At 41.1% G+C, this 16,513-nt stretch overlaps 1 protein-coding gene across 1 annotated transcript in view; it reads right to left on the bottom strand.

The window, feature by feature from the left end:
* The window catches only part of cntn3a.1 (contactin 3a, tandem duplicate 1), a 93,411-nt gene that overhangs the window by 37,942 nt on the left and 38,956 nt on the right, over positions 1-16,513 (bottom strand). Inside the window, exons 6-10 of the mRNA XM_044115159.1 lie at positions 9,317-9,330; positions 8,107-8,255; positions 5,420-5,623; positions 4,332-4,434; positions 3,889-4,073 (exon numbers count right to left, since the gene is read on the bottom strand). Of these exons, the coding sequence (XP_043971094.1) occupies positions 3,889-4,073; positions 4,332-4,434; positions 5,420-5,623; positions 8,107-8,255; positions 9,317-9,330 (655 nt within the window). The remainder of the gene's footprint in view (positions 1-3,888; positions 4,074-4,331; positions 4,435-5,419; positions 5,624-8,106; positions 8,256-9,316; positions 9,331-16,513) is intronic.

Genomic DNA, 16,513 nt, shown 5'->3' with positions numbered 1-16,513 from the left:
CACAAAGTTACAGCAGAGAAGTCATATGAAGGCGTGTTTTTAATGGCAACGTCTTCGCACTTTTGACCCAAGAAGAATTTAATCAGTCTTTAAGAATGTATTTAGCAAAAAATAATTGACAAATTATCATGAAACAGCAAACGGATTGTAAGCATCAAATGTTGACACTCATTTTTTTTTGTCTTCAATATAATAACTATATTGTAGAATATTATTTCCACAGCCTGAGCAATTATAGTTGCTCTTTTGTTTGAAGTAAAAACTATTGTATCAATTTTATGATTTTTTGTTTACCATTTTGGTGTTTGTATTATAAAATTTTAAGTTGTCATTTTTAGTAGGGCTATCACAGCATAAAAATCCCATACAGACTCATGACTAAATGGCAAAATACAACATATCAAAATGTAAATTTATTGTAAAATCATGAGCACTTTACATCCTTTTCAAGCATTAAAACGTAGTCAAGCAATCTATAATAATTAAGACTTGAATTACACTTGAGCCAAACTTAAAAATGACAAACTGTCATGTTCTGTGTTTTCCTGTGTTTATTTTGAAGTTTCCTGTGTGTCTGAGTCTCCGTGTTGTCCTGTCTCCCCTTGATTAGTTCCCAGGTGTGTCTCGTTCCCTGATTACCCTCTGTGTATTTAGTGTCACCTGTGTCTCTGTGTCTTGTTGGATCCTCGTCATTCGTCACGTCTATGTCTCGTCCCTCCGTCGTCCTGTTCCCTGTGATCTGGTTTATTTCATTAAATTCATTATTTTGCATTCAATCCAGTCCAGCTGCGTTTCTGCCTCACCTCCACACCCCAACATGACAGAAGGATCCAACCACAAACGAGGTGAGGTCGCTAAATTTTTGGCCCAGCTGGACCGGGAGGTTTTTCGGGGGACTAGACTGGTCTTGGCACCCCCCGGATACGGTCCCCTCCGTTACCTCCGCCAGGGAAGCAGGCGACCTGAGCCGTGGATCCGCCTCGCCGCCTTCGCCGCCTGGACCCGCCCTCGCCGCCTTCCAGGGCACTCCGCCGCCCCGGGAGGCGCTCGCCGCGCACCCTCCGCTGCCAGCGGCCCTGAGGCGCGCGCCGCACTCGCTCCGCCGCCTAGGCGCTTCCCGGCGGCTCGGGCTTCTCCGCTGCCGCCCCGAGGCGGCTCGCCGCACTCCCCCGCCCCGGCCCGAGGCGGCTTCGCCGCACTTCCCTCCGCAGCTGCCCCGAGCGCCGCGGCACCTCCGCAGCCGGCCCCGAGGCGGCTGCCGCCAGACTTCCCGCAGCTGGCCCCGAGGCGCGCCGCAGACTTCCCGCAGCCGGCCCGAGCGGCGCCAGACTTCCCGCAGCTGGCCCGAGGCGCTTCGCCGGACTTCCCCCGCAGCCGGCCCCGAGGCGGCTCGCCGCACTTCCCCCGCAGCCGGCCCCGAGGCGGCTCGCCGCACTTCCCCCGCAGCCGGCCCCGAGGCGGCTCGCCGCACTTCCCCCGCAGCCGGCCCCGAGGCGGCTCGCCGCACTTCCCCCGCAGCCGGCCCCGAGGCGGCTCGCCGCACTTCCCCCGCAGCCGGCCCCGAGGCGGCTCGCCGCACTTCCCCCGCAGCCGGCCCCGAGGCGGCTCGCCGGACTTCCCCCGCAGCCGGCCCCGAGGCGGCTCGCCGGACTTCCCCCGCAGCCGGCCCCAGTAAGTCCCGAGCTCCGTCCCAGTGCCAGTCCCGAGCTCCGTCCCAGTGCCAGTCCCGAGCTCCGTCCCAGTGCCAGTCCCGAGCTCCGTCCCAGTGCCAGTCCCGAGCTCCGTCCCAGTGCCAGTCCCGAGCTCCGTCCCCAGTGCCAGTCCCGAGCTCCGGCCCCAGTGCCAGTCCCAGCTCCGTCCCAGTGCCAGTCCCGAGCTCCGTCCAGTGCCAGTCCCGAGCTCCGTCCAGTGCCAGTCCCGAGCTCCGCCCCAGTGCCAGTCCGAGCTCCGGCCCCAGTGCCAGTCCCGAGCTCCGGCCCAGTGCCAGTCCCGAGCTCTTCCCAGTGCCAGTCCCCAGCTCTCCTAGTGCTCCCGAGTGGCCCCCGGACCCCTCCGTGGCTCCCGCTTCCGAGAGGTGGCCCCGGACCCCCTCCGTGGCTCCCGCTTCCTGCGCCGAGTGGCCCCCGGACCCTCCGTGGCTCCCGCTTCTGCGCCGAGGTCGGCCCCGGACCCCCTCCAGGCTCCCTTCTTCCTGCGCCGAGGTCGGCCCCGGACCTCCGTGGCTCCCGCTTCCTGCGCCGAGGTCGGCCCCGGACCCCTCCGTGGCTCCCGCTTCCCTGCGCCGAGGTCGGCCTCGGACCTCCGTGGCTCCCGCTTCCCTGCGCCGAGGTCGGCCCGGACCTGTTCCGCCCCTGAGCCTCCGCCCACTGGGTTGGGTTTGTTTTTGTGTGTTTTGGACTCTTGGCCTCCACCCACTCGGTTGGGTGTGTTTTTTGTTGTTTTGGACTCTGGCCCACCGTACAGCGCCCCCACCGCCCACCCTTGTTGTATTTTTGACTTTTTTGTTTTTGGGGCGTCTAGGAGCCGCCCTTTAAGGGGGGGGTACTGTCATGTTCTGTGTTTTCCTGTGTTTATTTTGAAGTTTCCTGTGTGTCTGAGTCTCCGTGTTGTCCTGTCTCCCCTTGATTAGTTCCCAGGTGTGTCTCGTTCCTGATTACCCTCTGTGTATTTAGTGTCACCTGTGTCTCTGTGTCTTGTTGGATCCTCGCCATTCGTCACGCCTATGTCTCGGCCCCTCCGTCGTCCTGTTCCCTGTGATCTGGTTTATTTCATTAAATTCATTATTTTGCATTCAATCCAGTCCAGCTGCGTTTCTGCCTCACCTCCACACCCCAACATGACACAAACTTTCAGTTAATCACGTATAAATAACTTCTGAACTCTCAGGGAAGACTGAGGCGGAGCTCTGCAGGAAGCTGCAGCAACCATTACAGTCTTTCTGTCCTGCTGAAAATCATCTTATGTGTCAAATTAAAAAGAAATAATGCAAGTATTATTTTTCTTACAGTGTATTCAATTGTAGGGGTTGAATTCCCTGATTCCATCTACATTTTATGCGACCAGTTTTGAAAGCTTATCGACATTATATAATCTACTATTATAAACATGAATATTACATGAATATTATATTATTCTGCTCAAAAACAGGTACCGGTAGATATAAATAGAAAACTCTTGCATAGATCTATTTTCACTCTCAGAATTTTATCCAGTTTTTCTATGCTCCAAAAATGCGTCATCACATGAAAGGTGCCACTCCAAAACCTCCAAAATTGCTCGCTTTCCGTAAACAACGTCCCCAAAGACCATGTGGTCAGGCATCATCAATGCATAAACTTCAACATAATGGAGAGAGAAACCATAAAAATCCTTCATCTCGGGACATTAAAAGCTTTTCTCGGAATCTAGGCCATAAGTCCGGTGTTGGCGAGAGAAAAATCGCTTCTCCCTGAGAAGAGGTGTAAATCTAAATGGGCTGGGTCCCCTGTTAGCTGCTGGAACAATAAAAGGGATTGTCAGAAATGAACTGGTGGAAATGGGTTAATTTACAACCACATATTGTATTTAATTCAGCTGTAAATGGACACTCATAAAACCTGCAGATTGGAAGAGAACAAATAAAACTTTCTGCAAGCTTCACACCAAAGCTAAATTCTTCTTTGCAAGACTTCTTAACCAAGTAAAGTTTGACAGTAGCTTAAATTAGGATCTGAATCAAGTAGCAGAAGATTTTGTAGAAATTCTAAAAATGTACCTCACACTTTAGGAATAAGAATGACAGGTTTAAAGCAGAAGATTTCTTCTCTTTTTTTCATATCCGGGGCAGTCGGCATGAAGTCAGGTAAGCTTTAAATCAAAGTCAGGAAACCCTTCTGCTGCAGAACTCACCATAGAAAGACAGCTTTCCTTTAACCGAGTTTCTTCCTCTGCTGTTTTCTGCCATGCATTCGTACATCCCTGCATCCTCCTGTTGGAAATAAGGGATCTCTAAAACTCCGCTGGCTTTATTCAAGTCCACCTTCCTGCCAAAAGGGGCCCCGTCAACTCTTTTCCAGCTTATGGTTGGCACTGGGCTGAAGAGATGAGAAAGATATTCACACACGAGCAAAAATGAGAAATAGCAATCGCTAAGGTCTTCTTAAAGACCTATATACAGTGGCTGGGAACCAGTTAAAAGGATGAAGCTTGTAACTTTAGCACTGTTTACATATTCTTAAGAGTTCTTAGATCACCTCAATAATTGTTAAAAGCAATGAACAAATAATGAGAGGTTTGATGTTTTGGAGTGATAAAAAAAGTGATAAAAAAATAAAGAAATAAAATAAACATACTTTCCAAGTGCAAAACATTCAAGTTTGACGATTGAGCTCTTAGCGACGGGGACAACTTCAGGGAACTGCACTTCAATTTTTGGTTCGTATTCACCCATCACACCTGCAGGAACAAAGAATAACACCGTGTCACTTCCCCCACATGTCTCACAGAAATAATTCCAGCTCGAGGCCTGGAAAAGGTTACAAAGGATGTAAAGGAAAAAAAAAAATAAAATATATATATATATATAAAATGGTATAGGTCTGTATGACTCAGTTACATGCAGGTTACCAGCCACTCCATTTTCTTGTAGCTCTTTGAATTGCAATTCCTCGCAAAAGCTTTGATATGTTTTCAGATTCTGTTACTCTTTAACCAAAAGTTCTATGTGTTTTATTGGGACTTTATAAAGTAGTGTAAGCATTGTTTAATTAAAGTGAAAATTATGCATGCTTGTTCAAATTTGAAAAAAACACATAACTGCGCAACGTGGCATACACTTATATTTAGCCTACTGGACTTTGAAAAGCTCACAAAGAACTTTTTCAAACCATCATCTAGAAATAAAAGGATTACAGCACAACTGCAAAAGTATTAAGAGGCGCTGTCCTAACATGGTAGGTTGAAGAGCATTCATCAGAGAAGCAGTAAGAAGTCACATAGAGGCTTTAGAGGATGTGCAAACATCGTCTACTCAGGTAGGCGAATCTGTCAACATCAAAGCTAGCAGCTGGAAATGTTTAAAGGGTGTGAATACTTGTGCACGATACTGTATCACCACAGCTGTCAAATTAATTTAACTATAAATGTCTCTTCAAATGTTTGGGATTTCAAGTTAAATTTTTTCTTTCCCATTAAAAAAGAGTGAAGCTAATCAAACAACTCCCAAACTGAACATATTTGTGAGCCAAGTTATTCATAAAACGAAACACAGATTTTCTGCCAACAGTTTGCAAAAACAGACTTTTTTGCCAGATGGTCACTAATTGAAGTTTCTACACCTGTGATGTTGAGAATCTGCTGTCTGGAAATAGAAAAAACAATTAAACTGCGTCCTTTATCCTGCCATATAAATTTCAGTAAGCGGAGGGAGGTTCACTGTTACCATCAAGCCGGAGGACCAAAGGTGACGGTGGTCCCTGAACGCTGCTTTTGGTGACCATGTTGGTGACCACACACGTGTAGTTGCCCACATCAGAGGGTTCCACTTTAGCAATGTAAAGGTTGCCCGTCTTCTGGGAGACAAATCGACGCGTGTCCTGGACGACAAAAGATGGGTACTCGTTGAAGATCCACGTGAAGGTGAGTTCTGCAAACGGAGCCAAAGAAGACACAAGTATGAATGCGACATGCCGAAAGTGATCGGATGTTCTGTTTTATAGAATATCTGTACAGATGTGAAGATAGGGCGAGGTTCATCTGCAGTCTTATCACATTCATATGGGATAATGCCCCAAGGGATAAAGCAATTAGTACATCAGACTGAGTACCAGCCTTCCATAATTAAAAACATCATCTATAATTGAGGATCAATTATTCTCATTAGCTGTTATTGGAGGGATTATTTATAATGTTGTTAATATAAATCAAATGTATGTTGAAGTGATGAGGCTGAGAGGATGAATAAAGGATTTTTTAAATTGGCATTGTGGTTTTTTTAAGCCTCCTGCAGAGTTATTCTGTTCAGTTCAGGTTGTTTAACTTGAAAGTATTATGGAAAAAAATGAGGAATCCGAATTTTGCTTTTGTATTTGGTTGGCATTTGGACTGGAACAGGGAACATGGAACAAAATAAACTGGATAGAGCCACCCACAAACTCCCACAACTAGCTGACTTACTGTGGTATAAAGTGGCATTTCACAGTGCAGGATAAAGCAACATGTAAGTGGGTCTGCTCCTTTCCAGTTTGGAGGTGCATGAACCAGGTAAAATCAAAGAAGGAGGGAAACAAGAGAAGGGATTTATCGCTTAAATGACAATAAAAAATTATGTCACGGAAGGATGTAAATCAAGGAATAACCCAAATGTCTTGCCTTTTGTCTATATTAAACATCTGAGCAGCTGATTTCTGACATTCCAGGCTGGCAATTTTTATTTTATCGTTTTATGTTAAACCTTTTTTTTCTAGCTGTGATTAAATGTTTGTCTAAAACATCTGTTTATTGCATGCAATGGGGAGATAAATGTCATCTTGTTTAAATGCTAAATTGTCAATTTCCTACTTGAACATACATTACTTACTTACACTGCTGCAGGCTTCAGTGAAATTAAATATTTAAGCTGGGAACTGGATACATTTCTCAAAATTTCTGATTTTTTTAATTCAAATTTGCTTTGCTCTTTATATATGATGCGTGCCTGCCCTTTAGAGCCACAACATCTTCTGCTGGAAGGCTTTCCCAAAGCTATGGGAACGTATTATAGGAATTTTTGAGAAATAAATCTATGAGAATTAAAGCTCAAGTTGGAGTAGAAAACCTGGTTCTAATCCATCCCAAGGGTGTTGTTGTGCAGGACAGTAAAGTTTCTTTATGGACTTTGTGTTTGTTCACTGGTGCACAATCAGGCTGGAACATGAGGGGCCCATCCCACACAGCTGGGAGCATAAAAGTGTCCTGACTGTCTCGGGATGCTGACGCATTAAACTTAAATGAAATTAGGGGGCCAAGCCCCGCTGATAAAAAGTAGGACCACACCAAAATTCCCTCTGCACCAAGCCTTACACTTGACAAAATTAAGAGAAGCAATTCCTGAAAGTTGGCAGCTTCTGTGCTACAACATCTACAAACCTACGACTACCACTTCCTGTCTGGTTTGCTGTTGTTCCCAATTGCTTCCACTATTGTGGCATCTTATCAAGGTTCCTAAGAAGGAACTGTTCTTTCAAAAATGCTTGTAAAAATCCTTTTTTTTTTTTTTTTTACACCTACAGTCATGGAAGAGGTTGAAACATTAAGAGTTTTGGACCGGTTGAGTGAGTGCTGGGAATATATAATAAAAACCAAACCAAGAACCAAAGTACTTTACATTGATGTATAAATGTTAATATGGTCAAAACCTGTAAATGCATGACACACTTCAGATTTTGATTTGTGTTGAACTGTACCTTGTTCATCTTTAATCTTCCATGTACCAATTACTCAAAAAGTTATGTTGCTATGAATTGAATTAAATTTCAATTGAATATACCGCAGTTTAATGGTGGAACATTTCCAAAATGTGAAAATGTTTTACCACTTTGAGAAAGAATGCATCCAATTGTAAGTTAATAAGAGAAACCTTGCTGTGAATATTCTAACTACACCATAAAAGACAGACTAATGCCCAGGGATATCATTATATTACAGTTTGTGTCACTCGATTTCGTACCACCTCTCATTATCTGATGTAACAAGTTTCTGGGAGAGGACCCCGGTACTACCAGCCAAATGGAATGCAGTCATAAAAGCTTTTGCACTAACAGTGGCATTACAAGGCTGAATATTGGTGTTTTGACATATTGACACAAGGATAAATTGCTCTGGACCACACTGCATCCCTGTCCCAAAAGCAATCTAGGCTGTTGGTAAAACTTGTCTAAGTGATGACTCTGCAGTATAGCACAGAGAATAAAATAAGTGAGATGTGAGGTGTACACTTATTCACCTCTGCTGTTTTATGGCAAGCGGGACGCCTGGGCTTTGCTGTATTATTTGTATTATTGCAGCCTAGCAAGTCTAATGGAGTGCTGATATCTGTATGTTTCCATCATTTTTCTAAGGCCATACTCCATTTTTATTTAACTATCCCACCTGTTTGATGCATGAACAGTTTTCCCTTTTCGCCTGTTTCCATCCAATCTTTTGAACGGTTGCATCCTGCTACATCTCCATGTGCTCCTTCAGTCGGTGCATTAACATGCTCATCTGTCGAGTCTTTGACAACGCGGCATTTTTCAAACCTCACAACATATTCTTAAAGTTTTGCTGTCTATGCTCAGACTTTCTGTGCTTTTAAACACAGGCTGCTGTCCTTTTAGATGTCAAATGTGGAAAAGTGGAAGCTTTTCTAATCGATCCAATTACAGTATTACATCAAGCATACTTTTCACCTCTGTGTTGTTTTTTTTTTTATTGTCACGTGGATTGACAATGCTGCCCAGCGACAAATGTTCAAACTATGTGTTCCAGAATCCCTTTGAATTTTATATTTATCTTCAACTGATGCCATACCTTTAGTGAGTTGTCAACTAACTCTTTCTTCTGGGATCCTAAAGTCATGCTTTCCCCGCTGTGAATCAATGGTGCGTGTTCTAGCATTTTAATGTGATGGCCAATAACCGTCAGTTTGATAAATTACAGTCTTCAAACCCTTTCGTGACAGTTTGTAGGTCTCTATCGCGGGTAAAGTCATACTCGGTCTGTTTATGCAGTTAAAAGGAGAATCACAACAACAACATGCAACAGGATTTGTCAAGCTCCTGACATAAATACAACAATAAAGACCCTGATTGAGCCATTGAACTCAAACTTTATAAAAAAGAATGCAAAGGGAGAACACAGGATAGACCAGGTTTTGACAGTGTTCCTCTAGTTTCCAAATATTTTGAATATCTCAGACGTTATGTTTTTTTATCTGTTTCCAGCGAACATTTCAGGAAATAGGCGAGGTACACCCTGGACCAGGGGTGTCAAACTCCAGTCTTCAAGGGCCACTGTACCGCAGTTTTTAGATGTACCACAGGTACAAAACACTGGAATGAAATGGCTTAATTACCTCCTCCTTGTGTAGATCAGTTCTCCAGAGCCTTGCTAATGACCTAAATTATTCTATTCAGGTGGTGCAGCAGAGGCACATAAAAGTTGCAGGACAGTGACCCTTGAGGACTGGAGTTTGATACCTCTGCCCTGGACAGGTCACCAGTCTGTCACAGGGCAACACAGAGAGAGACAGGACACACAACCATGCACACACACACACACACGCACACACACACACACACGCACTCAGGGACCAATTTACCTTATGTGTTTGCACTGTGGGAGGAAACAGGAGTACCCAGAGAGAACCCACGCATGCACAGGGAGAACATGCAAACTCCGGGCCGGGAATCGAACTAAGGACCTTCTTGCTGCACGGCAACAGTGCTACCAACTGCGCTGCTGTGCAGCCCCATGTTTATATATATATATATATTTCAGAATAATATTTTCACATTTTGCTGTTATTTTAACAAACTATGATTCAGCTCCTATCATTTCCCAACAAACCGCAATACCTTGACCCAACTGTCCACAGGTGGAGAACTTGGTGCCGTTCTCACCTCTTGGTTACATAATTCTGTGCTCTGATTGACTCACACACTCTGTTAGAAATTTGTACAACCACTTTTTCCCAATGGGGTAGCACTTAATGTTCCCACTTTACGCGGCCAGAGTATGCAAAAAGAGGGATTTTTTTTGTTGTTTGAAAAATGTTTGAGATCATGTTTTGGAGCTCCTTTCTATGCTGTTCAGCTCACTGGAACTGAGAATGACTGATTTTGTGTCCACTGAAGCATTTCTTTGTCAATCCAGGCTTTTGATTCGTCTCATTATCCTGCAGACGACTTATTTTCTGTTTGTGTGTTGAAGGAAATGAATAGTATTTAAAATCTGTTTTTATTTGAAAGAGTTTAAGATGCCATACGCTCAGGAATGATGAGTTCTAAACAATTTCTGACATTAATTGTTATACCCTAGGAGTGAAGAATATGAGAAAATCCTACAATACAATATAAATGTGATGACACTTTTAGTTGTGATATATACTTTTTTTTAATTTCCTGAATTTTAAAATGACTACCGCATACTGTGAATACAGTTCTCTATTGTATTTCTTATAATCTATATACTGTACAAAGAATATTACATTCAGCGCAAATGTGTGTGATGTTCTAAATTGTGATCAAATATACATCACATCTTTTTTAATGTTTATTACGGAAAGAGAAGAAATAATGCTATGTACTCTTCAAATAAATTCTTATTTATTTGTAGAGTGCAAATAAATTTTTATTTATTACAATTTTTTATTACTTATTTGCCAATATACTAAATATTCTGCTGCTTGGAATTACTACTAGTTCTAAAATACTATGTTTTATTTAGTAGACATATCTTCAACTTGTATATTCTGATGACTTGTATAACTCAAAATAAAGTAAAACAAAACTTGACCTTAACAAACAATATTCTGAAAGGGTAAATGATCAGAATACATAAAACTGTAATGCGACAGAAAGTTGTCATGATACAGGGGTTGTTTTTTTTTTTTCATTTGCATGCATTGAAATATTTTCCAATGAAGTAAACAATTCTAAATTAACACATATTTGTGTTAATTTTTTATATTATCTGTCAATAATAAACAGAGATGCTGACTACTCCGTTGTTTTTCCCATAAATAAATGTAAAGTAAATTTGCATTAAAGGGTGTGAGTAATTGTTCAGGGTGCTTTATATCTACTGCAAAATACTCTGTGGAACCGCATCTTTCAAATGTGCAGGTTGTGAAAAATCAAATTAAACAAAAGATCGGATACTAATTGGTTTCTTAAAGATTCATGTAGAGCTAAAGAAAACAGGACATGGAAAGTAAAATGCACAATTGACTTTATTTGATTAACTTCGAAGCCCTGTTTGGAGGGGGGGTAATCAAATAACGCAATTGTGAATGACAGTGAGTTGCAGATTTTCATTGTGGCTCCATTTAGTCTTAGTATAATGAACTGACAGCATCCATTTCCCATTAATGATCTGAGAGGAGGGAAGAGAAATGCAACATGACAGGCCAAGGACGAGCGGAGTCTAAGAGTGGGTTTATGCGTAATAAATGCACAGGTTGTGCCACAGTGTATCCTGGCAGGTCTGCTCCATGGAAAGTGACAGCTATTAACTATGACTTCCAATCTGTATTCATAACAAATAAGTTCACTCTATGAAATGGCTCAAGTCACGCACCGGGTAAAAATCCCTGCAAGCTGTATGCGCTTCTATCAGCAAGCATACAGCTTATGTTTTGGAGGGTGGGGGTAGATGCACTGGAAGCACAAAACAAGTGATTTCAACCTTGAGTAAATCTGAAAAGCACATTTCCATTAGCAGAAGGAGGTCAGATGCATTAGGCCGTGCCACCGACATTCAGAGATTCTCAAAGCACAGAGTGACAAACCATAAAGTAAATACGGGGAAGCCCAGTAAAAGGATTCAGTCAGCGCTACTTTTGAACGCACAACAATGTTTTGGCAGTGCAGAAGTGTAGCTTTGAAATGCCTTGAAGTTTTAAAATATCCTAACACCACCAATCTGCTTCCTACAGAGGGGCTGTGGATTTTGAGGCATCGTTAAAGTGAAATAATGGCTTCCTGAATCATGAACGGGGTGTTGGAAACCCTTAAAAGGGAGATAGAGGATCTTGTCAAGGACTGCATTGGGCTGATGTTGAATTATGTCCTGTCACCCTGTATGAGAACATGACTCTCACTTTTTTTTTTTCAGGGCAGAGAGTCTATTTAAATACAAGTCAGACTTCTCTCTGTAGATGAGAAGCTGCATTTCCCCTAGTGGGGTAAGAATACTGAAAAAAAGGAGAAAAGCTGAAAATGTTTAGTGAGGATTATTGGGCTCAAAATAAATATGTACCTACTTTCTGTTAGCAGTGTCTTGCTTGTAATGCACCAGCATCAAGATTGTTTCTAGTGTTACAAGCTCCAATTAACAAGTTAACTAATTTGAAAACTTTAGTAAATGATGGCAGGCGTCAATTACAGTCTGCAGCAGGAACACACACATTGCCTCCTGTAGTAAGTTGTGTTTTCACAACTGCTGAGGATACTGTATAGCTGTCTTAATTAGCTTTGATATGTGTTAGCTTAAGTTCAGCAGTCTTCACAAATAATGATAAATTGAAACAGATCAACAGACATCTGGCTTCAGCTCTCAGAGTGGCTGCCACTAGAGGAAAACTGCTCAAGTCTTTTCCTTCTGCATGGAGCAAACACAAAAACATCTTCAAAAAGTCTTCCTTCCACAGCTGTGAAGTCCAAAGTCTTTCTGCATTTAAGGTCTTTGGTGGTTGAAATATCATCCACAGGTCTAGCATCTAGCCTGGATCTACTGACATTATGTGTTCAGGGGGCCTTTACTGAAAAGGGCTGATTACAATGGCTGAAAAAATTTATTGAGTGTATTATTGCACAAGTCAGAATCTAATAGCTTTTGTAGACTGCTTTTTAAGAATAAATATGTCTTGCAATACAGCTGTAGTGAACACTGAATTACTGTCGAGTGATCAATCACAGTGCGTTATCTTGATTAGATGATGTCCAGCAGGGGTGCACTGAATCAGCAAGTGAAAATTATGAGCACTGACTCCAGATCAGCTTTACTTTCAGTCAATTAGCAAGGGTCACAACCAAAATGTCAGTTTGATTCAGTTAGTGCCAACTTTGATGTATCGCTGAGAAGTTGAAAGGCAGCTCATTGTAAAAAAAAATCAAATGCACAGAAAATTTCTTAGATAACAAATTGCATAAAAGCTTTAGTGATAAAGTAGCTTCACATTTTATCAGAGGATAGGACAGTAGTTTGGGATCAATGAGATCCTAAAGATATTTTCAGTCACCTCCCAGCCAGGGGAAGGAAATGAGCAGAAACTATCTACTACACGGTGGGCTGCACTCTCAACTTTGTTTTCTGGTGTCACTCTTCCATTAGCATCACAGGTGCATCTTTGCAGTATGTTTCATGATGTCATCAAAAATGTTCTTTTTGTCCTAAAGGTTTCAAGCATTCTGGCAGACGCCTGTCATGGTGGTGGAGCAACCATGGAAATTCGACCCAAATGGTTGCAAAAAAATCCTCAGACTGGCATCAATGAAAGCATCTTTAGTTTCACAACAAACCACAACAACATGAACAATGAATGACAGACTGCTTAAAGTTAAATTATTAAATTTGAAGAAAGCATTTTAAGGAACAACCAACAGTAAAATGGTAAGCAAAACATGAACATTTACATTAAATGAAGAACTAACAAAACAATATGTTATTTACAAACCAAGACGGACAGAACCTATATTATTTAATCTCAATAAATACTCAAAACCTAACATAGAAAACACCACAATGTGAAAAATCCCCATTTATCCATTTCCTGGTAAGGTGCAGTTCCAGAACTAATAAAATGTGCTCACGTTCCCGGGGAATGTTTTGCCTGTACACACCTGCTGGGAGAGTGAAGTGGCAGAGGTAAGTAGTCATAAGAACCAAACTGTCCATTTTAACTTCATTAAATGTTTTGAGTTTATGTCAACATAGTGTAAACAATCATTTAATTCAATATTGAAAAGTTAAGCTAATTATTAATTTGCCTTTTACCAATAATTCCTAGATAAGGCCCGCTAAGGAAACCACATCTAAACAAAACCCCAAATAATAATAATAATAATAATAATAATAATAATAATAAAAACTCTTGGAAATCCAGATGCTGTGTTATTTTTTATCTGTGCTCCACAATTGTGTTCTTCTAAACAGAAAAATTACATGTCTAAAATATAAATGTAACAATGGCTCATTTTTACTAAACCAGATATCTATAAACCTATATGACTAAATTTGAACTCTGATTACGGGGAAAATAATAGGATTTCTTACTCTACTAAGTAAATTCAAATGTTTTATTTTTTATGTTTTCAATACAAGTAAACTTAGGAAAAAGAAATAAACCTCTTTAGCTCTTAAAAAAAAAAAGAAGTATATTTTAAAAACAATGCACAGAATAAAGAAATCTAAAGACAATTGACTTTCATGCTTATAATATCTGTACATTTTACAGGACATGTGCAGAAAATTAAAATTTAGTCTCTGAGTTTCAGAGCCAAGAGGCCCCTGAGGTTTGTTGCTCCTGATTTTGTTAAACTCACTTCACCTAGAACATTTATTTTCACTGCTTCCAGACAGAAAATATTTTAATATACAACTGAGTTATTCACAACACACTAATAAAATGCCTATTAGCAGTCATTTGGATTATCACCTTAACCTTTTTATAACCTGTTAAAGCGTGGTAAGTGTTTCAGATTCAGAGCCTGCTTTCACTTGTCTCAAAATGACCATCAAATGTCTGACATAAACTCATCTCAAGATAATTTTCTCTCATTTCTAATTGTTTAGACGCATTTTTCTGCACATAACACTACTGTTTACACTTACCATAGGACTGAAAATTAGGGCTGAAGGAAGATAAAAGAGTGATAGTGTGTGGGTGTGTTTAGACATATGTCGGAAAGATGATGGCATGCTTGCAATTTTACAATTATGATTAAAAAAAACAGGGATTATTCATCTTACTGCATACAGTTGTGTTCGAAATAATAGCAGTGCCTCAACAGCAGCAAGAAAATCACTGGTTTTATTAACATTTCAAACTCTATACCCCAGATAAGTTTCTGGGGTAAATAAATTTGGTCTTAAAAACCAACAAACCCAACAGGACAGGATGCATACTGTGGATTTGTGAAATTGAATGATTAACTGAAAAGGGTGTGTTCACAAAAAATAGCAGTGGTGAGTTCAATTAGAGACATCAATTACATCCATTTTCTGAAACTGAGTGTTTAACAGTGTGGGATCCGTTTTTTCAAGACAACTGGCATGTTGCATGTGCATTACTGTCATAATAAACAATGAAAATTTTATTTGACTACAAGACACTGTTCTGAAGATGACAGCGTGAAGGCTAATAAAAAAAATTGATTAAAGAAGGAATTTAACATACAAAGAGGTGCAGAAAATCATTGGCTGTTCAGCTAAAATGATCTCAAATGCCCTGAAATGGGAGCCAAAAACTGAAAACAGGAAGAAAAAGAAAGACAACCCTCGAATGGACAGAAGAATAGCCAAACTGGGTTTAGTGACTCAGCCTTAATGATGGGATCCAAGAGGATCAAGCAATGGACCTTCAGTTGACAGTGAGTACTGTGACAATCAGAAGACGTCTTTACTGAGGTTAACATTCCAGCAAGAAGCCCCAAAGTCCCACTGCTGAGAAAAAGACATGTGCAGAAGCGACTTTTCTATTTGCCAAAGAGCACATTGACTGGCCTGACAAAGAAATGGCATATATATAGTGGACAGATGAAAGCAAGATTGTTCTTTTTTAATGTAGGCATATGTCAGACGCCCTGCAAACACAGAATTCAAGCCACAGTACTCACTGAAGACCATTAAGCATGGTGGTGCAAGACATCATGATATGGGGATGTTTTAATACTATGGTGTTGGTCCGATTCAATTACAAGGGATCATGGATCAGTTCCAGTACATCAGGATCCTGGAAGAGGTCATGCTGCCAGATGCTGAGGAGGAAATGCCTTTGAGGTGGACCTTTCAACAGGATTTAATGTAAACCCCAAACACAAGCAGCAAGCTATCAAAAAAGCATGGTTCCAGATGAACAAGATTCAATTCCTGATGGAGTGGCCAGCACAATCCCCTTAATCCCATTGAAAACTTGTGGGCTGACATAAAAGTGCAGTGCATGAGGCAAAACCAAGAAACGCTTGAGGAATTGTGGAATACAGTGCAATTATCCTGGGCTGCAATACCTGTGAACGATGCCAGAAGTTGGTTGACTCCATGCACCACAGATGTGAAGCAGTCATCGGAAACCGTGGTTTTGCAACAAAATATTAGTTTAGGATACTCAGCTAGGTTCACTTATCAAGAATTTCTTTGTTTGTACAGTACATTTTTGAGTTTCCAAGGAAAGATGGCAACACTGCTATTCTTTTGAACATGCCATTTCTTACTTTATTTGAAATATTATTATTATTATTTAAGTTTTGATGACTTTAATTGTTTTGCTTTGGAATAGAATGTACTGTGTCCCCAATGTATCTGTGTTCATTAAAGTACAATTTCTTTGAAGAATTTTGACATTTACTCATTTTTTCTAAAGGCACTGCTTAACACAACTGTATCAATGATTTCAGCTAATTCAGTTAAACTTATTGAATAGATGTTTCCAAGTAAAAGGGTTTGGTCTTAAAACAGCAGTTCCACCAATAGAAGGATGAATGATCATTACATCCATTTTCTGAAACTGAGTTTTGTTTCAGAACAGCATGTTGCATGCTTGTTAGTTACTGTCATAATAAACCTAGATAGAAATTTT

This window comes from Gambusia affinis, linkage group LG01 (assembly GCF_019740435.1).
Source record: "Gambusia affinis linkage group LG01, SWU_Gaff_1.0, whole genome shotgun sequence".
Taxonomy (NCBI): domain Eukaryota; kingdom Metazoa; phylum Chordata; class Actinopteri; order Cyprinodontiformes; family Poeciliidae; genus Gambusia; species Gambusia affinis.
This window is presented reverse-complemented; position numbering and strand designations above follow the sequence as displayed.